Source organism: Nannospalax galili, unplaced genomic scaffold (genome assembly GCF_000622305.1).
Source record: "Nannospalax galili isolate Female #2095 unplaced genomic scaffold, S.galili_v1.0 scaffold1259, whole genome shotgun sequence".
NCBI classification, from domain to species: Eukaryota; Metazoa; Chordata; class Mammalia; order Rodentia; family Spalacidae; genus Nannospalax; species Nannospalax galili.
This window is the reverse complement of record NW_008343968.1, coordinates 465,785-488,407: the sequence shown is the minus strand read 5'-3', so window position 1 is coordinate 488,407 and position 22,623 is coordinate 465,785. Positions and strand designations below refer to the sequence as shown.

The following is a 22,623-nucleotide window of genomic DNA, read 5'->3' as shown; positions in this document are numbered from 1 at the left end:
ACTCTGTCATCCCTTTTACTGTCCACTGTGTTGTCAGCACCCCAGCCATTCCCCAGTGCTTGTCCTTCTGCTGAATCTAGTCAGCCTATCTAGAGATCCTTGTTTTAGGAAGATCATTTGTTCCTCACCTAGCAGCAATCAGTTGTCAATACTCCTTTAGATAAGATTGGGGTCTGCTATTGATTTTCCCAGTTCTGTGCTGGGTTATTGTCTGGGAGTCTCTTGTGTCACCCTGGCCAATAATGCAAAGGAAGGTATCTCTTGTCTGGCATTGTTTCTTGTTATGTAGACTTTAGCTATACACATGGACTCTTAAAAAATTATATTGACCCCATAAATTTTTGGTTATGCTTTCCTTTTGGGTATTTAAGACCCTGCAGTTGGCCCAGATAAAACAATTTATTTTTACTCTTAAGGTCATTTGAGGATCTGTTCCTCAAGGGTAACATGGGCTTGGGAGGAGCCCCTGGCTCCTTTATTTTACCAGTTCCATTTATGTGAAGATAAGTCAAAGGTCTTACTTGACTATGGCTGGCTTCACTTGGAAGCATGGAGGAAATGTTTCCTCTCTGTTAACCCTCCTCTTTGTACACTGGACACTGGTTCAGGTCCATCTGGTGGGGTCTCCACAGCCTCCTTGATCAAAAGGACAGGTGACTTACCATAGTTACAGGACATTTTGAGAGATGCTCATCATCCCCTGGAACTTAGTCAACCTAGGAGGGAAAGGAGCAAAAACTGTTCTTTATGTCCCTATGACCAAATTAGTATAGGCCTCAAAGTACAGCTGTTCGACATTTAAGAAGGTTAGTTATACCACTCTGGCACTTTTAATTACCATGTGCTATGTTGATAAAGCTTGGACGAAGACAAAACATTCTTAGATAAACCTTACCTACACAAGTCTTATATTCCTTGAGCTAGTTGTATGTATAATCTGTCAGTGGGTTCTTTGATTAATATGGCTCTGTTTTTTTTTTTTAAAAAAAACAAAACTAGGTATTATTTATTCCTCACATTGTCTAACCCTTCCACCATGGTTTCCCCATTTAAGGTGCCCCCGGTTTTCCCATTTCTCCCTTATTAATACCCTTCTCCTATGGTCCCACCTCTCTTGAGCTCCTTCTTTCCCTTTATCCCCTAGGTTCATTGTATAACCTTCCTCCCGCTCCCCTTCTCATTCTCTACATTTTGGCTTTTTGCGTTCATTGCCCTGTTGCATGAGAGAGCTTCATTAATGAGAGTTGAGAGATACATTAGTATTCTCTCTACCCCTTGTTGCCCTCTGTTCCATGATCCTAAAGTAGAGATTCCATTGTAGCTGTGCTACTTACAGTTGGGCATTTCACAGACACTTATTCTCTGTGTGTGACAAGTTGTGGAACTCTGTAATAGTTTCCATCTGTTGCAAAAGAAGCTTCTTTTATGAGTGATGACTGGCATACTTGTCTGTAAATATAAAGATCCATATTTAGCATGTAGCAAGAAATTGCATTTGTCTAGGGGTATGACAGCGTTAGGGTTTTCTCTGAGATCTATGACCTCTCCAGTCATTTGTGTTTGACTATGTTTACAGTGCCACACATGAGTTCCCTCCCACTGAGTGAGCTTTAAGTCCAATTAGGTAACTGTTGATTATTGCAACAGTATAGTTTGGCTTGCCAGTCATTGTTGTGGTTATTAGGCCTTAGAGCTGGGGTTGGTCCATCAATTGATGCTTGTCCTAAGCACCTTGCATAGCATCCTCCAAAACTATGAGAACTAACCTTCAGGAGGAAGCTTCAAGGTCAGTTCCAGCTCCATTGCTCCAAGTCCTGTGTCTGAAATATGTCCTATCCTCAGCAATAGGTTCTTAAGTTCTGGGAGGTAATCAAGGGCTGTGGCAATAGCCTGTGTAATTTTTGGAGTCTCTTGGACTACCCTAACAACTCAAAGAGAGGTTTCTCCTCTCTGGCACTGTGTTTCTTGTTATATGGCTTTTGGGTATACACATGCATTCACGTAAAGATATTGTATATTTTTAGGTGACTTTTGAACTAATAAATGTCCCTCTGATTTTTCACACCAGCTAAGCATTATTTATCTCTCCTCAATCCTTGTCTAAACTTCCTAAGGCCTGGGGGCTCAAGAGAGGGGGGATCATAGGAGACAGGTATTATCAATGGGGAAAATGGGGTACTTTAATTGGGTAAGGAGGAGGCAGGTATCTATTTCTTCTGTTCCATATAATTATCTGTCTGTTTTATTCCATAACAAGGTATATTAATTTATAGTGTTAATTTTAATTCCTCCTACTAATTCATCATTAACACTTGACTACTGTATACATTCTTTCAATACTTCATAAGAATTACTTTAAAAAAATTAGAAAGTAGCTTAGTTTGCACTTGATTTTACCCTAAGAGTTGATTTTATTTTTCAACCCTTGTTATGTTTAGATTCTGGAGTTAATATTCTTTATTATTTCATTATTCTTGTAAAATATCACAAGATCATTACAAAAAGTAAAATCATCTCCACGTTTTATTTTTACACTTCTTTACTCAGTACACAGGAAAGGAAGAACTTTGTTTTGGCAGCTTCTTTGCAGCTCTCATGTCCCTGATATTGTGATAAGGGAAGTGTTTTTATTTATCTAGATGGACTCTATTCTCTAACTTCTATATCTGTAGCTCCTTTGCTTTGCAGCTACTTTTGAATGGATTCATGGTCTGTCTTTTAGTCACATCTATTATTTCAAGCTTTTCTATTGTTATCTCACCCCTCCATTGCTTGTGTTTAATTAACTGATATTTTTGCAAGGAGAATCAGAGCTATGGTAACTATATGCATCGAATAAACAGTGACACTTTTGTAAGTAAAAGAATGAGAAATAATACTTAGTGAAGATAATAGGTACAGTAAAGACTGTTCTTGACAGATTAGAACTTGGGATCCTTTAAAGATGGCATATATCCTATGTTCTTGCCTGCTTCGACGTCATACTTATTGACTTTCTTACGTGATGTCAGTGGCTGCTGAAGTAATAAATCTATTTGAAGACAAAGTTTGGCACTGGAGAAGGGCTCGGTAGCTTAATTCTTCAGGCTGATGGATGGGTTTTACAAGATGGGTTTAGGGAGTTCCCAATTAACTGAAATATTCATAATTCTGCATTTGTGTTCATATTCTGGGGAGATGATTACAACATTTATTGGATTTCCAAAGGGATCTATCACCCCATGAACATTACTATTTTTTACTTCATAAAACACCTCTAAAAAGCTACATACTGCATCCAAGAAATGGCCCAGGAGCACCTTCTGCCAAGCCTGACACCCTGAGTTCAATCCTGGTACTCACATGGTGGAAGAAGAAAACTATGTGGAACTGTTTCACTCTTTTATAAGGCTACTAATAATGGCTTTCATTTCCATGTTCAGTGTCTCTTTCTTTGAGATTCATATAGCAGTGCTCTTAGTTTTTACCTCTGAGAAGTTGTCTATCTTTCAGAAGATCTCTTAGATGTTAATCTGTGTATTTCACCATGGTTTTCTTTGCACTTAGTGATCAAGGCGTTCACAAGGAGATCACCTGAGTGATCACTCTAGGCCTTCTGAAACAATATTTGTTCTCCTTCTATTAGTATTTTTCTTAAGGTTTCCACCGAGCCAACTTCTTTCCCTGGTCCGTAGCCTTTCCCTCTTACTGTCATGGTGCTATTAGTCCTATTACTTTTCCATTATAGAAATTAATGGAGGGGTTGGCCCTGGTGGCATAGGCCTTTAATCCCAGCACTCAGGAGGTAGAGGCAGGCAGATCTCTGTGAGTTCAAGGCCAGCCTGGTCTACATAGTGAGTTTCAGGACAGCTGAGGCTACAGGGAGACCCTGTCTCAAAAAAGACCAAAAAGACCCACCCCCCCAAAAAAGAAAGAAAAGAAAAAGAAATTATTGGAGGGATAGCAGGTCATATCTACACCAATTAGAAGAAAACCTACTAAATGTTCACTTCTCTTTGTGTTAACCAGATTTTTGCCTAAAACACTCAACATCAGGTGCTGTCCACAAAGAAAAAAGCATTAACAAAAAGAAAAAAGATAGTGCATGGAAAACAATATTATGATTCCAATAGTGGCCAGCAAAATGATTGAAAACATATGAAAAGCTAGTGGATCTGAGTTAAAAGAACATATGTGAAAGCTTTCCCTAGAGTGGCTCTGTCTATATCCAGTCGGAATTGACTTTCCCAGGAACTCAAAGGGCAGGACAATTGTGATGAGCCCTAATAAACACATTAGCAGAAAAGTGTGTAGCAGATATTTTCCTGCTCCTGCGGAGTGGCTCCCACCTAGAATAGTGCTTATATAGACTTAGTGATGAACTTTTTATTTTTTATGTGTATGAGTGTATTGCCTGCATGTGTGTAAGTGCACCCATGTCCTGCAATGCCCGCGGAGGTCAGAAGAAGGTGTCAGATCCCCTGGAACTTGAGCTACAGATGGTTGTTAACCACCATGTGGGTGCTGGGAATCAAACCTGGGTCCTCTGCAAGAGCATTCAGTGCTCTTAACTGCTGAGCCATCTCTCCAGCCCCCCAGAACTTTTTAATTTAATTTTATTTTTAAAGAAAGTTTGCTCTGGTATTTAAGAAGCATGGCAATTATCTGAAATGCTGACAGGAAAACTGTAGATCTAGTTCTTTGCTCAGCCTTCTTTGCCTTCCTTTGATTCTGCTTTTCTGCGGCTCGCCCTGCGAGCTCTGTACAGACAGGACCCGCGGGCCTCGCATAACCCCCAGGGATGGCCTCCTACTGCCGGTGCTTTCTTAAGCCACGTCACCGTCACCGTCACCGAATGCGGGGGGCACTCTGCGGGTTCTGCCAGGGTAGGCGCTCTTCTTCCTGTTGGTCCTCTCCACCCCCCTCCCCCCCACAAAGTCACTTCTGCCTGAAAACACTGAAGGAAAAACGGAAAGAGTAAATCCTTGGCACTCAGGGTAACGGCAACAGAGACCAAATAGTGTTCAGCTGTCCTGCAAGTCTGACTAGCAATTGCGATGGTGATGAAAAATAAATCAGGTTATCTTATCACTCTTCGGACCCACAGGGGGTCATTTTTCTCCTCCGTTTAACTGGGCTGGCTGCACTTCCCTAGAGCATAGCTTAGCAGTTAGATGCTCACCAAAGAATACGGAGTATGCTTCAGGTTCAACTGCAGTTCACTCACAAATAACAGAGCGTAAGGGAAGCTTTCAAACGAGTAATATAGAACATCTTTGCCTTTTTATGGCATTAATTTTCTTCCACATCGTCTGCGGTTGCTCTCGTGTCTTCTGGCCCTTGTGTCAGCCTGTTTACTCCGAACTTTCCCTTAGGAAGGAAACTTTCTGACAATTTGATGGGAATGTCTTCATTTAGGACCCATGCCATTTATTTTGCGTATATGCTTGACTAAATCTTGGATTTGGCTCATAATCCAGATTCCACATGGAATCTTAATAAATTCATTATTCTCAAAGTAAAACAATAACTTCTTACTTTTCAACTGAAAACTTGTATTTATTTAGCATTTCAAGTGAATAAACATGAAAGGAAAAAGGGAACTTTCAGGTGTCTGGAAAATTGCTGCTTGTGCCTTATATGTTCTCTTGCATCTTTAATTTCCTAAATACTTTAAAAGTCACTTTTCAGGTTGTGGACTATGCTATATGATAGCATTTGTAAGACAACAAACAAGTAGCTGGTTACTTTGGCGAACATAGTTTACTGGTATAATTTAGTGCAGAATAAAATATATCTCAAATAAGATCGAAAACAGCTTGAAGCATTTCAGGGAGGCACTCCAATTTAAATTTTAATTGGCTTGTATTGATTTTGGGTCTAGTCATTTAAAATCTATTTCTTTTGAGGCAGAAATCATAAAGGGGTTGCCTTCTGATTGTGATGTCGTTCTGCATTTTCTCCCTAGTTCAGCACAATTCCCAATAGTTAAAATCAAGCTTATTCTAAAACATACACATTTTCCCATGTTTTATTTTCCCAAAAAAGACAATATCACCGACCTAATTTGCTGTTCTTCACCCCTCCTGGTCCTACAGAAAGAACGTGCAGAAACAGCTCCACTGAATTTCTTGCAGCAGTATTTAATTAGGTGTTTCACATTAGTTGGTGAGGATTTTTTCCTAATTGAATCATGATCGCATTCCCACAATACTCATTCCTCTTATTTTCTATGCTCGATTTGCTCAAATCTGAATCTCTCATTTTCTGAAAAGAGCTCAGGAGACTCAGTTCACCTGTGTGAATTTCATCAGTTCTCACTTTCTATGACCACCTTTCTCTAACTTCTACTTCCTCTTTCTTCCTTTTCCTCAGTGATCAACTGCTTTGATTAAACCTCTGATTTCCCTCTCCCACTGTCTTTGGAGGAAGATCCTATTTTATCTTGGGCCCATAGACCCTCATTCTCAGTGTAAAACACCACAATCCTGTAAACAAGCCTTTCTTTGGCTTTGCTCAGATCTCATTTCCTTTCTATAATTTTTTAAAAAAGACTTCTGTTTATTATTTTGAATTCTTTGTATGTGTCTGTGTTGTGGGTATGTGCATGTGAGGACAGGTGTCCATCAGATTTCCTGGAGCTGGAGTTACAGGCAGTTGTAACTCACCCAACGTGGGTGCTGGGAACCAAACTCAGGTCCACTGGAAGAACAATACTCACTCTTTACCACTGAGCCATCTCTCTAGCCCCCTCTACAAATTTTTTTGAAAGTGCTTCTCTTTCTCTAGATCTAATTTTTAATGCCTAAAGATTTACTTTTATGGAGTTTGTTGATCTGTTTGTTTTTGTGGTCCTGGGGACCAAAACATTTCAGTCTTTACCCTTTCTATTGCATTGGAAACTAAACTTGAAGAATCATTGGTACATCATCTACTAGTAAATCCAACACTCTTTTTTCACCTACCCATTACTTTCAGTAACATTTGGCAGAATGATGACACCATCTTTCTGGAAACCAGGAAGAAGTATTTCCAGAATTCTAGATGGAGCTTTCCTTCCCGTGCCTCATTGCTTTAACTAAAGATCTGAACCTTTATCTATATTTTCTGCCTGTAATTTCTTATCTTCAATATCCTTATTATGGATATTCTACCAGGAATTTTTCTTCATATTCTCTCTAATCCCTTAAATCTGGAATTTTCCTATTTAAAGTATCTTTTTTTCTATGTGGACAATTCCCAAAACTACTAATCCTAAATTACAGGCCTATATTTTCTGTTTTGACTGGGTTTGCTTACATTAAATTCTATGAATATGTCATTTTTCACAGGTACAGAACGGCATCAGTTCTTTTTTTCTTCCCCAATCAGCCTTTGCTGATTTCCCCCTTCCACCTCTGGTCATCTTCCAGAATAAAATACTGACGTGTCTTGGATATATTACTTCCTAATCCCCAGAACCATCTATGTTGGGAAGCTCCATCAATGTTGGGAAGCTCATAGGTATGCTGGCCCACTAGTCACATACCGCCAAGTTTACATTCCTGAAGTACAATTATAATTTGGTCCCTCGCTGAATAGTTTCCTATCACTTTCAGAGTACAATCCAGATCTTAGCATGGTGTTCATGGCTATGAACATATCTTACCTGTCTGATTCTAGGTTCCAGTGCTGTACGGAACACGAGGCAAGTGGAATTATTATTTGCTCTTTTCTCTACTTTCTTTGTGATTCCTGACACTGAGGTCTTGCTCACCCTATTTCCTCAGTCTCTTATACCCTCCATCACTTTCAGTCCTTGGTCTAAAGCCCAACCATTCTCCCAGTGTTAACTTCTCAGAGCTTTCCCTAATTCTCACAGCTGGAGGAAATCTTTTTAACTCTAAATCTCATTAACATCTTACTGTCATAGCCTCAGCTTTCTTTCTCTTGCAATTCACACGTAATATTTTCCCCATTCTTTTACTTAAAACCTATTTGCATGCTTATGTTCATCAAATGTGTTTCTTAGAAAAAGTACATAGTTGGGGACTGCCTTTTCATCTAGCTGGAAAAAATATATCTTTTAAAAACTTTTGTGTCTTATTCTTATAGCTTTTGGGGATAGGATCTTGCTCCCTAGCCCAGTCTGAACTGGAACTTACTATGTAGCACAGGCTGGACTTCAGCTCATGAAGCTCCTGCTTCAGTCTCCCAATTACTGGGGTTGGAGGTATGAGCCACCATGCTTAGCTGCACAGCTTTTAATTGTGCTGTTTAGTCCATTTATATCTACTGTAAGCACTGATTTGGGGGCAGAAGAAAACAAGTTTATTGAATGTACTGCAAGGGACAGCAAGCTAAGCAATAATAAGAGTACTGCCCAGAGCCAATTATTGAGATATTTGAACCTACCTACCCACTTTCATGCTTGAAAGCTATTACTCACCGCTTTTGGGGGGAAGGTGTCTTTCACTTCTCTTTTGTTTATCTTTCTTCTTCTGTGGACTGGTTAGTTTATCATATTTTATTTTAGTTGGCCATTTCCCCTGTTGATTGTAGTCATGCCTCTTGCACATATCTTTATGCATTAGTGGCTACTATATAAGTTAAAATAGGCATCTTTAACTCATCATATTATAAATTATTTAAAGAAAAAGTACAGTCTATAGTTATTTTTTGGGGGGGTTATTCCCCAAGTGTTATATCCCTGATGACTTTAACTTTGTTGTCCATACGTATTATAAACTGTCTCTGGTTATTATTTTTCTTTTAAAAAGTCTGTTGTCTAAGAGATTTAGTATCATGTATGTACAAAAGCTATGACTATTTTAAAGCTTGTTTTCTTAATGTATTTGCATTTTAGAGTAATCCCCATTGTTTCTTAAAGAACCAAATTTCTTGTTCATATTTCCTTTTAGCAGTTAGAACTTTGGATGAATTCTTTAACTGCTTCGCTGACCAAAGATGTCTTTATTTCATCTTCATTGTTGAAAGCTATTTTACTGGACTGAAACTCTAAATGAACATGGTATTGCTGTAGGTTTGTTTTGGTTTTGGTTTTAGCATTAACAAAATATCATCGTGGCCTCCATTTTGCTCTGCTGAGAAGTTATGGAAGGAGACAGATAGACAAGAAGGGAAGCCCATACAGCATGTAAATGAACAGCTGTGTCACAATTTCACTAGAAAAATACTAGGTGGGTATGTGTCTACCACCTCTCATCTGTATTAGTTATTCTATTGCTGTGATCAAATACCTGACAAGCAATTTAATGGAGGAAGGGTTTATTTTGGCTAAGGTTTGAGGGCATATTCATTGTGGTGGAAACTGGAGCATCCTTAAGGACACACACAGAAGTATATCTCCTAAGTTATTCCAAATCTAGTCAATGAAAATTAACCATCACACCAGCTTTTGTCAACTTGACACCCAAACATATCACTTTAATTTTTTTGTTTGTTTTTGAAGCAGAGTGTCCCTGTTGCTCCAACTGGCCTGCAGTTAGCTTTGTAGACCAGGCTGGCCTCCATCTCACAGAGATCTTCCTGCCTCTGCCTCCCAAGTGCTAGGACTAAAGGCCTGTGCTACCATAGCCAGCAAATGCATCACTTTTAAATTATAACATTCATCCTTGGTCTCAAAGGCTCATAGTTATCCCATAATACAAAAAGCAGTAAGTCCATCTTTAAGAGGCCACAAATCATAACTGTTAAAAAGCTCAAGTTTAGGGGCTGGAGAGATGGCTCAGCAGTTAAGAACACTGGTTGTTCTTGCAAAAGACCCGGGTTTGAATCCCAGCACCCATAGAGCAGCTAACAACTGTCTGTATCTCCAGTTCCAGGGGCTCCAACAGTCTCTTCTATCCTCAGCAGGCATTGCACGACATGGGTGCATGCAGGCATTTACATGCATACACATAAAAATAAAAATAATAAAATATTTTAAAAAGCTCAAGTTCAAAGTCTGCTCTGAGACTCAAGAAAATAATAATAAAGCTATTAAACATGCAAGAGTTGATTCTTTCCTTGCAGCATGTGGGTTCCAGGGATCTAATTAAGATCTGCCAGTCTTGGTGGCAAGCACCCTTACTCACTGAGCCATCTCACCTCCCCATCTGGAGCTCTTGATGGCATCACTTGAACACCAACAGCTTTAGGTAGTCTCACCCCTCCAATTCTGCCACCTTAAATATATAGCCTCTGTTTTAGTTGGCTCTATACCATGCTTGTAGCTTTCCCCAGTAGATGTCCATGGCCTTGGCACCACCACCATGCCCATTGCAACTTAGGCATCACCTCACTGCTTTATGTAATGACCTTTCAGGACCTCCTTGTGGGAAATTTGATCCTACCATACTGCCTAGCCTCAGGACTTTCTATAACCTTGGTGAAAGCCTCCACAGCCCTGTAACTCATGAATATTGCATGCCTGTCATACCAGCACCATGTAGACAACACTAACAAGTTCTGCTGCCAGCTCAAAATATAGTTTAGCTTCCTTCTACCACAGCTTTCATGCCCTCTATGTACTTTGGCTACTGAACCTAGGAAAACTCTTATGCTATTTTTTTTTGATGGAGGAGACAGAGAACCATTTCAGTAGCATTCTCATTCCAAGCTCTCTGCTTACAAATGAATTTGCTTTTTTACTTTCTAGACTGGAGCCTTTTATAAGTGATGTCCTCTCAAGGCACTTTCTTATTGTATTGTCTCAGTGTAAAGCTACTTTTCTATCATCTATCTATCTATCATCTATCTATCTATCTGTCTATCATCTCTATCTATCTACCTACCTATCTATCTACCTATCTAACTATCTATCATCTCTATCTACCTACCTACCTACCTACCTACCTACCTACCTACCTACCTTTGCCCCTCGGATCTGGGATTGAACCTAGGACACATGCATGCTAGCCAAGTGTTTTACCACTAGCTATAACCCCAGCTCTCATTTTATTTTTTATTATTGAGATAGGATCTCACTAAGTTGTCAAGACTGACTTTGAACTCACTCTATAGTCCAAGAAGTCTTTGAATTTACAATTCTTTTGCCTCAGTCTCCCACATAACTGATATTATAGGCCTTGATCACCAGAACCAGTCTTGAGATTTCTCTTTAATGTCATTAAGCTCTCGAAAAATTATCTTCTTTCTGCACCCATCTTGTCAATAACTTTAAACTCAATCATGTTCTTTTCATCTTTTTGCTGCCTCTGACTGTACATGTGACAAAGAGCAGTAGACAGTGACCATACCACAATCTAAGTATCATGCTTTCTTGAAATTTGCTCTTTGACAGTTTAATACAACTTAGTCTATTACTTTTGAATTCAGCATCACTTAAATAACCTGGAAGAATAAAGCAACCTCCCATCTAATTCTCAATACAGTCCTTGTTCCCTTCTGGAACCTCATGAGCCATGCCTCCACTGTCCACATTTCTCTTGGCCTTCTGGTCTTCTGAATTCCCACCAGAATGGCCCATTACTTCATAGTACTCTAAGGATTCTCTGGTTCACAGCTCCGAACTTTCACATTTCCTCTGCAAGGTAGTTAGTTCTAAAGTCCTACACACCACATGGTCATGTTTACCACAGCAAAAGTTCTTGTTTGGTACCAGTTTTCTGTAGTTAGTTTCTTATCACTGTGCCCAAACACCTAATGAAAGGTAATTTATAGGAAGAAGGCTTTATTTTGGCTCAGTTTGCAAAGGTAGTGTTCACCATGGCTGAGAAGGCATGCATGGCAGATTTCATAGCAGAGGACTCACATCTCAATGGACTAAAAGGCAGAGAAGGGGAAATGCTGGTATTCATCTTGCTTTCTCAGATGGGATACCAGATACCACCCACATTCAGGGTATGTCTTCTCTTATTGGTTAAAGCTCTCTGAAAACTCCCTCAAAGACACACCTACAAGTGTGTCTCTTGGGTGATTTGAAATTCAGTCCAGTTGACAATGAGGATTGACTAATCATCACAGTGAAGAGGCTGGTTATTTATCCACCAACTTAATCAGTGGTCTTGCCTGTGGTGAAGACTACTCTAGCTTCAGAAAGTAAGAGAAATATATATATATCTGTGTGTGTGTGTGTGTGTGTGTGTGTGTGTGTGTGTGTGTTTGCAGTAGAAAGGAGCTGACAGGACCAAATGTGGACAGGCCCAACAGTACCTGCTCTCCAACAGCACTTTTATTTTTCAGATATAGTGGCATATTGCATCCTGATGTGATTGAGAGGGTGATTCCAGCCTTAATTCTCTTTTCAATCTCCAGGCATCAGAACTCAGATGTAACAGAAGAAAGCCAGTCATTGTTGATAACTGACAAGAATACACTGCATACAACACCAATCTAAAAATAATTGGATTGGTTCTTCTTTATTTCCTTCTAAGCTCATATTGACTCAGATAACATAATTTGATCTTTTAATTGCCAAGGAAGTTAAAGACTAGTTGGAATGTTTTTTTAAAGATGTATTTTTTATTTTTATTTATGTGTATGTGTGTGGGGGAGGTATGTACATGTGCATGCAATTACTGGCAGGGGCCAAAAGAGGATATTGTATCCACTAAGGTTGGGCTTGTAAGTGGTTGTAAGCCATCAGATATGGATGCTGAGAATTGAACTCAGGTTCTCTGTAAGAGTAGCAAGAGCACTTAACTGTTGAGCCATCTCTCCAGCCCCAATTACTGGAATAATAATAATAATAATAATAATAAATTTTCCATCTAACTTATATTTGATGTAATTTAAAAATATAAATTCTACATCTAAACTTTGTATAATGGGTATTTTTTATTATTTCCAGCCAACAATGATAAGGCATCCACCAACAATTGTTTGTTACATCTGTGGCCGTGAATATGGGACCAAATCGATCAGTATCCATGAGCCACAGTGTCTGAAAAAATGGTATAATGAAAACAACTTGTTGCCTAAAGAGCTAAGGAGACCAGAACCAAAAAAACCAGAAGTTAGAACCATTTCTGGTAAGTTCCTAAGAAAAAGATTTTGGAGGTATTATTTTCTTATTTGTTCAAACTTCTGAAAGTAGTAACATATACAGTCTTGAACACAGACAAGTTGAATTTTTTAAAAAAGCTCTGGAATGCCTGTCTGGTGCTGTCTTTAGATGCTGAGACACAAAGACACTATAACCTGGCAACATCATATGAAAGGGACAGTATTTGACCAAATTCCCCAAAAGTTATATTTATAGATTATTAAGCATAATATTTTTAAAACATGAAGCTTAAAAAAAAACCTTTGTGTTCTCCCTGAATGGGAGATCTATATCAAACTTCTGCCTTCTCAAGGCTCAGGGATCATTGTGGAAGAGGGGCAGAAAGATTGTAAGAGCCAGAGGAGGTGAATGATCACAGGAAAGCAAAGTTTCCCAGACACCTAGGAAGTTACTCATATGAACTCACAGTAGTGGGGACAGCATCCACAAGATCCACATAAGCTTAAGCCAGACAAAATCCCGGTGTAGATGTGGGGAAATGAGTAAGAAACCCCAGCCCTATCTGAGGAACCATTGGCAACCGATAGCTGCTGGGAACGGGAGAGTCCGTCTCATTTACGGGTGAGACTCCTTTTTTTTTAATAGAAAATTTCTTGTTTTTAAAGTAGTTAATGCTTTGTACCAATTAATTTTTTTCAAAGGGGATAGAGATAGTTTATTCTGGAGCTAAATATGAGTGACCATGGACCAGGAACACAGATTCAGGTTACCCCAAATTTCATGTTCCAGCATGGTAACAGTTGCCTTACATTTTTATGGTAACAGAACAAAGAAAAATCATAAATGAAGACACTTTTCAAATACATTGGTGGGTACATTCAGTAGCAGGTCATAACAAAGCGGGGGAATTCTACTATAGGTCTCAGATGCTATCATCACATTTTAGCTTTGTGATTGGTGGAAACACAACTTTTTCTTTGTTAAGTTAAAATATTCTGTTAGTCTCAAGATGTTAAGTTAGAAACAGAGGTGGGCAAGGAGTGGCCACTTACGGCCTTGTGGCCCAAGATAAATTGTAAATAGGCTTTGGATCTGCATCATTTCAAATTCTACAGTCATTGAAGTGGTAATCAGTTGGTTTGCCTTGCAAGAAGTTCAGTCCAAGAAGCTGGATTTTATTGGGGCCATATGTATATTCTAAGAGTGAGACTCCTGTAGGTTGATCAGGCTCCTGTGGATGGACCCACACTGAATAGAACTTGGGGACACAAGTTTTATTCAATAGAGTACATATAACAGAGTATATATACATATGTATGTGTGTAAACATATAACAGAATACATGAAATTGGGAGGGGTAGGTAGTAAGTAGGGGGATTCAGATGGGGGAAGGGACCTAAATTCAATCAAACTATGTTTGATGGGGTTCACAAAAACTCAGTAAAAAATTAGAGTTGTGGCTTTATCTTTACACAGAAAGAAATAAACACAGTACTGACTCAACAAAAAAGCAAAACTTTGGGGACACACAGAGCCTTGTTTTATTTTTAATGTGCCTTGATGTCCCTGTGAAACAGGAGTACCAAACTCACAGGTCCACTAGTCAGGTTACAAAGTTGAGTGTTTCTTGTGTGGGAAAAAAAAAAGGAGGAAGGCAGGAGAATGGTGAACTAGAAACCTCAGCTCTCTAAAAGAAACAGCAGCTGCGCAGATCCAGCTGTTGTTGTCATTAAGAAAGTTAGCTCAAGACAGATGAATCTTCCAATAAATGAAAGAGAAAACAGAAATCTTGACATCTGGATGGAGTGTCCAGATTTAATATCTTCTGCAATCAGTAATTTAGACAGCATTATGCAACCCAAATGAAACCGGATCTGGGCTGCCTCGTGCCGCAGAGCCGTGTGCCGCAGAGCCGTGTGCTTCCTCCCTGACCGTGTGGAAACAGCTGAGAGAGTGCATTTTGCCATGCATGCCCAGAGTCAACGGTCAGATTTCTACCACTGACCATTTTCTCAGTTGATTTCTACATTCCTTAAAAGGAAAATTTTGATTTTAAGATGAACATCTTTCAAGTCATTTCCCTTGTGTAGCCATGGATACTACACAGTATCCAAGAAGAGTTTATAACAACCCATGGAATGAAATCTAATTGTTTCACTAAAGTTCTAGATGTTGCTGAAACCCAGCTTTGCAAACAGGAGGGAAATGAGCTCAAGATAAAAATATTCACCTATTAAAATCAGCCTTTACCCCCAGAGAGACTATCTACCTCACTAGAATGGTCTTCCCAGAACTTGAACCCAGCTTTGCAAACAGGAGGGAAATGAGCTCAAGATAAAAATATTCACTTATTAAAATCAGCATTTACCCCCAGAGAGACTATCTACCTCACTAGAATGGTCTTCCCAGAACTTATTTAGTACCCCAAATCTCTTTCTGATATGTATCACTTTTCCTGCTTAACATTCATCATTACAGGCTAGAAGTGAAGAGGATGGCTTTGAGAGGCCCTGGGCTCACCACCTTGCCATCACTTACAGAGAAAAAGCCTGCCATTGTACTTGGGTGCACTTTTCCTGCTACTTTTATCTCTGAAGGTGTCCTCCTCCTGTAGACAAAATGAAGTCACATCCCCTCCCACATACTCAGTGCGGTGACTGAATTCAAAGCCCTATGCAAACATTTAGAAATGTGATAGATTGCCTTTAAGTGACAGTAACTACTTCAGAGTTTTTGAGTCTGAATCAAAGCTCGCAAAAGTAGAAGAGGCAGCACTGTTCCTTCCTCTACAGAGTTTTCAAAACACTCAAAACACACATTCAGAATTAGTGTAAAAAGTGATACTTGAAATAGAAGGTTGTACAAGGACTTAAATCTCCATTAGAAGCAGGCATGTTAAGGAAATCTCAGGTTTGTTATAGTTGAGCCATGATAGAAATTAGGAGCACTGCCTAGTGTTTAATGCAGTAACATATGCTGCGCCAATGATAAAAACGAATACATTTTTAAGTGCCTGGCTACATTTTAGGGGCCTATTTTGGGTTATTCTAAGACATTGACAATTTAATGTACGAAAGTCATTCTATCTAAATAAGGTTTATTAAAGCCAAACCCCACATCGTTTCTCTAAAATAAAGTCATATGCCTCCCCCCCACACCCTGCTCTGAAGATTTACACATCAGCTGCCTGTTTCATTTTCTTAAGGACACTTCTTTCCCTCATTATTTTGTTTGCCTTCTTCACTTTAATTACTTAAAGAACCTCTGAATTTAAGGCCATGAAGAGATGATGATTTTGAGGACATAATTTATCTGAAATTCACTCTCAACTGTCAGTTTGGGCCACTGAAAACATTCCACCGAAGGATTACAGAAGAGGAAAATACAAATACACGTTCTTTTCCCTTTGTAAGCTTATATTTAGAATCAACTGAAAGAAAGCCAAAAGTTATATTTGTGAGATAACAATGTGTAAGCAAATATGTTAATAATTAGTGAAGAATGCATATCAAAACACTGAAAAATGTCTCTCCCTTTTTAAAATCCAAAAGAGTAAAAAGCCTCTGGATCATAGTTAATGGTACTCAACCCAGGAAAGAATGCTCAAGATTATTTGTTATTTCTTTACTTTTAGCCAGAGTCACACGATTTATTTTAAAACCTCAGGCAACAGGTATTTCCTGCGAATATTTTCCATGAATAGTAGAATATGGTTTTCTAGAATGAAAAGTAATCCATTTTACCTTTTTATTTTCCTCTACGTGTTTTTATTTTTCCCCCCTCCCTCCCTCTCTCCAGCCAAAGGGTTCTACGATCTGGTTGCCTTAAACGAAGCTGCCTGGCAAAGCTCCCAGAGCCAGCTGGTTCCCTGCAGTGTTTGTGGGCGAACCTTCCTGCCAGACAGACTGATTGTTCACCAGCGATCTTGTAAACCGAAAGCCGCCAAGTAAAGCCCTTTCCTCAGCACCCAAAGTGACAGGACTTAATCCTTTTGAAAAAGATGGGGATAGAGTGGGAAGGAGAAAAGGAAGTGAGGAGAGGAAACTAGGAAAACTGCAGTTAACTGAGCACTGGCACATCCCTAAGGGCCTTGCCATTACAGGATGGTTACAGGATGGGTAAAGGCATTGCCTGCTCTTAGGTGCAGTGGGGACCATGTCACACTTTAGTCAGGCAGAATTACAAGCAGACTGCTTCTTATCAGAGCTGTGAGGACAATTGCCCAGCAAACAGGTTTAGAGGGCAACTTAAGGTAACTCATAGGTCCCAGGAAGACCTGAATTTCTTCCTATCCCAGTGCTTTCTGATCCAGAGATGCTTTTACATTGAGTTACTGATTTGGAAGTTTCTTTTCCCTATAGAATCACTCAACGGGATACATATATTTAAGAGCTGGAGGCTTAAAAGTATCGGAACTATATCTAATTACCTTTCTAACGGCTGCAGAGATATTTCCTAGCCAGCGCGAGCCTCATGTTGTCAGGAGATTGCTGTAACACAATTCATCAAAATGGGTGGATGTTAGCTCTTTTCCTCCTGTAGAAGTCTAGCAAGAGTTCTTTATGCCCCAGCTGGGTTTTATAGGTGTTTCATTGTTAAGGTCTGAAAACCTGCCAGGAAGTTCTCCCCTCCCCACCCAGCCACCAGCACAGCAAGTGTGTTGTGAAGGTACTTTTTATTTCAGTCTTAGAATGTGTTTTCATCCAGGAAGGGATCTCCCGGGAAGAGGCCCAGGGCGAAGGATGCTCTGCCCAGGAAATTCTGCTCCCTAGGCAGTGTGGCCTCACCTGGACTCCCCACAGTCTTGCTTGGGATCTTTGTTCATTCTAGGGCTGGATTCCAAAGCCATGAAGATCCACCAGTTCCTGTAGCCCTTGCATCTATGACCTTACACAATACAATCCTAAATCATACAGGCAAATTCATTCAACCTCATATTTTGGTCACATATCTACTCATTATCCAGGGTTGGGTTAGCATAATTGTGCTAATCTTCTGTTTTTGTATCCTGTCTGCTCTAAAGGAAGCAAGAGATGAAAATTTTAAAATACCCCGTAGATACTCTCAAATAAGAATCTTGTGAAAGAGTTGGCATTTAATGACTCATAGCTGATGGCTCAGTCACTTCAGCTCGTTAACCAAAATGATGAAAACATCTTACGTATTGCATAGACTCTAGGTCAGGAGCTGTACTAAGTGCTTGATACATTAGCCTATGTACATCTTACATCAGCCCCACAAGTAGATGCAGTTTTGTTTATCTTACAGATCAGAAAACTGATACTTAAACTAAAGAGCTAACTCCAGGTCACACTAAAATTGAGATAAGCAGCAGAGCAGAGAGACAAACTCGAGATTACTGTACTTCCAAGCCCATATGTATGCATTGCTGTTTAGAACAGATAACATCAGCAGTAAGATTAGCCATACAGACATAAGTGATCTGAAAAACTGAAAATTCTTGTGCAATATCTAGCACCTAAGGCAAACAAAAATCTTGGCTGGTTGTCATTATGCTGATTTAAATTTATCTTTGAGGTGAAAAAACATGAGAGTATATTGTGCTAGGGTTTTCAAAAGATACTTCTATATTTTGTTGATGTTCTAGAAATAAAGTGTCAGAAGAGACAGATAAAAATTCTGGCCTTAACTTTGAAATGAGTTGTAGCTCAGTGCCACAAGGAGATTGATGGACTTGACAGAAATGACAGCAGCAGCATCTAAATCTGAGTTTCTGAAGTATCTGAAAATGAGAGTCTCTTCTGGGGATTGCCCCATCCTACAAGAACTGCGAACCAGCTTGGAAATCTACCATGGTATTCACCCTGAGAATTCTACACATGGCTTCACCTCAGCTGGTCCTCAGATGTTCCAAGGAATTAAATATGGAGAAAGTACAATTGTTATGACATCAACCTCAAGTTTTGGTTCATTATGAAGGCAACTTATCAAAGTCTCTCGATGCATAGGAATGAGCTCACTGGCTCTTTCCCTACGGTCTCCACTTAGTGAGTTCACATCTGTTGAAGAACTTTGCAATTCTCAAAAGAAAATCACTTCTTTAATAATGATGGGCACTATCATGACTTGGGAATTTGAACCTTGAAATAGTGTTCATAGAAGATTTTCTGTATGATGAATAGCATATAGCAGGCAAGGATACTGGGAACTCCCTGTTAACCCAGGCAGTTACTGGTGTGGGCTGTAATGTTATTAGAAGAACCAACAACTGTGTAATTCCCTCCTCTCTCTGTTAACCTAGTATCATATAAACTTTTTTAAATTGAATTTTTGCAATTTTTACAAAATATGGTTTGATGGCATTTAGATCTACTTCCTTCTCCCCATCTCCCTCCATTGCCCCCTGCCCAATTTAATGAACTCGCATTTATATATATATGACTCTACAGGCCCCAATTTGTGTCCCCAAATGTCCTTCAGTGTGGATCCATTCACTGGGCCCACCAAAGAGTCCCAGCCCTGTAAGACAGTCTTTCCCCCTTCTAGCAGACATCAGTTGTCAAAACTTGCTTAGGTTGTGTTGGAATTTCTTACCCACCTCTCTGTGTCTATGGTGGGATTTTGTCTGTTCTGAGCTTGCACAGGACTTGTGCATCTTGTCACTGTTGCTGTGACGTATGAGTAACTGACCAGCTGTCTGGAAGACTGTTTCCTTGTGGTCATCTACCCTCTTTGGCTTTTACAATCTTTCTGACTCCCCTTCTGCAGTGATCCCTGAGCCTTAGAAGGTAGACGTTTGAAATTGGTGTCCTATTTAAGTAGAAGCACTCTGTGGCCTCTTGTTCACTGCACATTGGCCAATTGTAGGTTTCTGGGTTAATCACCATCTGATGCATAAGGGAACTTCTGTAGTGAGAATTAAGAGATGCATTCATCCTAAGTTTAGAGGTTGATTGAGGTTGTGTCGATTTGGGTTAAGCATCTCACAGACACTTATTCTGTGCATTTGACAAGTTCTGGAACTCTATAGTAGTCTCCTTCTGTTGCAAAAAGGAGCTTCTTTGATGAGGGGTGAAAGGTATACTTGTCTCTAAGCTAACACATATTTAGAATAAAGTAAGAAATTACATTGATCTAGAGATAGGGCAACGACAGGCTCTCCTCTAGGATATATGACCTCTCCAGTCAAGTGTATTTGGCTATGTTTACAGTACCACACATGAGTTCCCTCCCACTGATGGGCCTTAAATCCAAATAGCTGTTGATTACCCCCAAGATAAAAGTGCCACTACTACACTAATAGTGATAGTTTGCTGGGCTAGTCATTGTTTATTCATAGCTGGGTAGGACCATTGATTGGTTTTCCCCCTTGGCAGCTTGAGTAGTAACCTCTGATACCATGAGAGCTGATCTTCAGAGAGGAAGCTTCCAGGTCAGTTCTAAGTGTATGAACTTTAATTAAATCTTCCTCTGGTTGAGGTTACAGGGAGGTTTTCAGGATTTCTTGATGCTCCTTTACACATTGAATTCACATCAAAGTTTTGGGCCAAAGAGGAGACTGGAAAAGTAGTAAAAGGTATCTCCTATTGTGTATAAATGTATAACACTTTCAGATCCATTAGGGGGACTTTCTAGGCAGCTTCACTATTAGTATTTTCATAGCAAGTATTCCCATGCGAGGTCTTGGTGATCCTCTGCTATACTGCTTTGGTTTGAGGAACACAAGTCTGAATCCCTTTATAGAAAAAGAAACTGCTCTTCACAATCGGAGCTTTTAGTAAACAAGGAAGAGATTGCATAATTCTTTCAAAGTCCTCTGCTTCCTGAAAACAGACCTTGGATTTCTGTACTTGTCTCTTCTGCTATAAGCAGTATTTCTTCTTTACACTTGTGTCTAAACAGCAATTAGTATGACTTGAATGCCATATCATGTCGAGGCAGGAAGCTCAGCCCTTTCCTTCCCCAGTCCTGAGAGGTCCTTTCCCTCCTCTGGCAATGAGCCACCTTTCCTTATCACTTGTGCCTTTCCCTATCTGGCCCATACAAACAGTTGGCCCTGCCTTCTCTCTGTGGTAAGAGATGAAAAATGAGGTTTCCTGCACTTGGAAGAAATAGCACAAATGGAAACCAGTCAGGTTTCCAGGAGAGGCCAAATTGGCTGGTATACAAGAGAAAAACCTGCTAAGGTATTACAGGATGGTACATCTTTATTAGCCTTCTAAAATTTTGTTTAAAAATATTCAACGAGATACCCTCAAAGACAAAAGCAGAATGAAATCTCAAGGTCTTTACATCCAGGAAAACAGTTCTGACTTCTTACTAAGGTTGCATCTGAATGTTTTAAACTCTACTGTTATCATTTTGTGTAAAAAAGAAAATGGAGATGTCGGAAAGAGGTGCTGTGAGCCATGAGCCCACTGTGTTTCCATCAGTGATTTTCATTCATATTTATGAAAATGCAAGATTAAGCTATCGTGGATATAAACTTAATTATAACATGATAAAATGAAAACTGGCAGAGGTATCCTGGAGGAAGGTTTTATCATTGTTTCACACTGAGCACTCTAGTGGTCAAGGTAGCTGAGATGCCTTTTATTATCTAAGCATATGTTAAGCAAAATGGTGGCCCTCAAACATGATACCTTAGTCTCCAAAACCAAAAGATACATTCCTTTGGATGATGTATAAGTTGATTTTATGTTGTTGTGATAGAATACCCTGACAAAAAGTAACATGGTAAATGGATAGAACTAGAAACTGTTATACTAAGTGAAGTAACACAGATTCAGAAAAACAAAGGATGCATGTTCTCCCTCATATGTGGTTCCTAGCACCAAATCCTTATGTCAGTATGTATCCAGACATAACTACAGGAACCAGGATAATGAAAAGGAACCAGGGAGGTAAAGGAAAAGAAAGAATCTGAAAGAGAAGAACAGTAGAAAACAGGTATTAATAAAGGAGATATGGATAAAAATGGAGTGATTTTAAGGGGAGTGGGGAGGGAAGGGTATACAAGGAACCTAGGGGATAAAGGGAAAGAAAGAGCTCAAGAGAGGTGGGACCATAGGAGAAGGGTATTATTAAGGGAGAAATGGGGAAAACAGGGCACCTTAAATGGGGAAACCATGGTGGAAGGGTTAGACAATATGAGAAATAAATAATGCCTAGCTAGCTTAAAAAAAACCAGAGGGAACCATATTAGGTAAACAACCTACTGACGAATTATACATACAACCAGATCAAAGAATTTAATATATGTCTAGGCAAGGTTTATCTGAGAGCCTTTGGTCTTTGCCCAAACTCTACCTACATGGCACATGGAAATTAAAAGTACCAGACTGGTGGAACTAACCTTCTTGGATGTTTAACAGCCATACTTTGAGGCCTATACTAATTTGGACAGAGGGACATAAAAGGACAGTTTTTGTTCCTTGCCTTGCTAGGTTGACTAGTTACAGAGGACTATGAGCATCTCTCAAAATGTCCTGTTACTGTACTGAGGCATCTGTCCTCTTGATCAAGGAGGCTGTGGAGACCCCACCAGATGGACTTGAAACAGTGTCCAGACTACAAAGAGGAGGGAAAACACAGAGGAAATATTTCCTCCATGCTTCCAAGAGAAGCCAGCCCTGGTTGAGCAGGACCTTTGACTTATCTTCACATAGATGGAACTAGTAAAAGAAAGGATCCAGGGCTCCTCCTAAGCCCATGTTACCCCTGAGGAATGATAC

The 22,623-nt window shown here is 39.6% G+C and overlaps 1 protein-coding gene across 1 annotated transcript in view; it reads left to right on the top strand.

Annotated features, from left to right (window-relative positions):
* Positions 1-16,893, top strand: part of LOC103739768 (zinc finger protein 474) — a 32,723-nt gene extending 15,830 nt beyond the window's left edge. Inside the window, exons 2-3 of the mRNA XM_008840239.2 lie at positions 12,773-12,953; positions 16,727-16,893. Of these exons, the coding sequence (XP_008838461.1) occupies positions 12,773-12,953; positions 16,727-16,878 (333 nt within the window). The 3' untranslated portion in view covers positions 16,879-16,893. The remainder of the gene's footprint in view (positions 1-12,772; positions 12,954-16,726) is intronic.
* Positions 16,894-22,623: the final 5,730 nt, after the last annotated feature.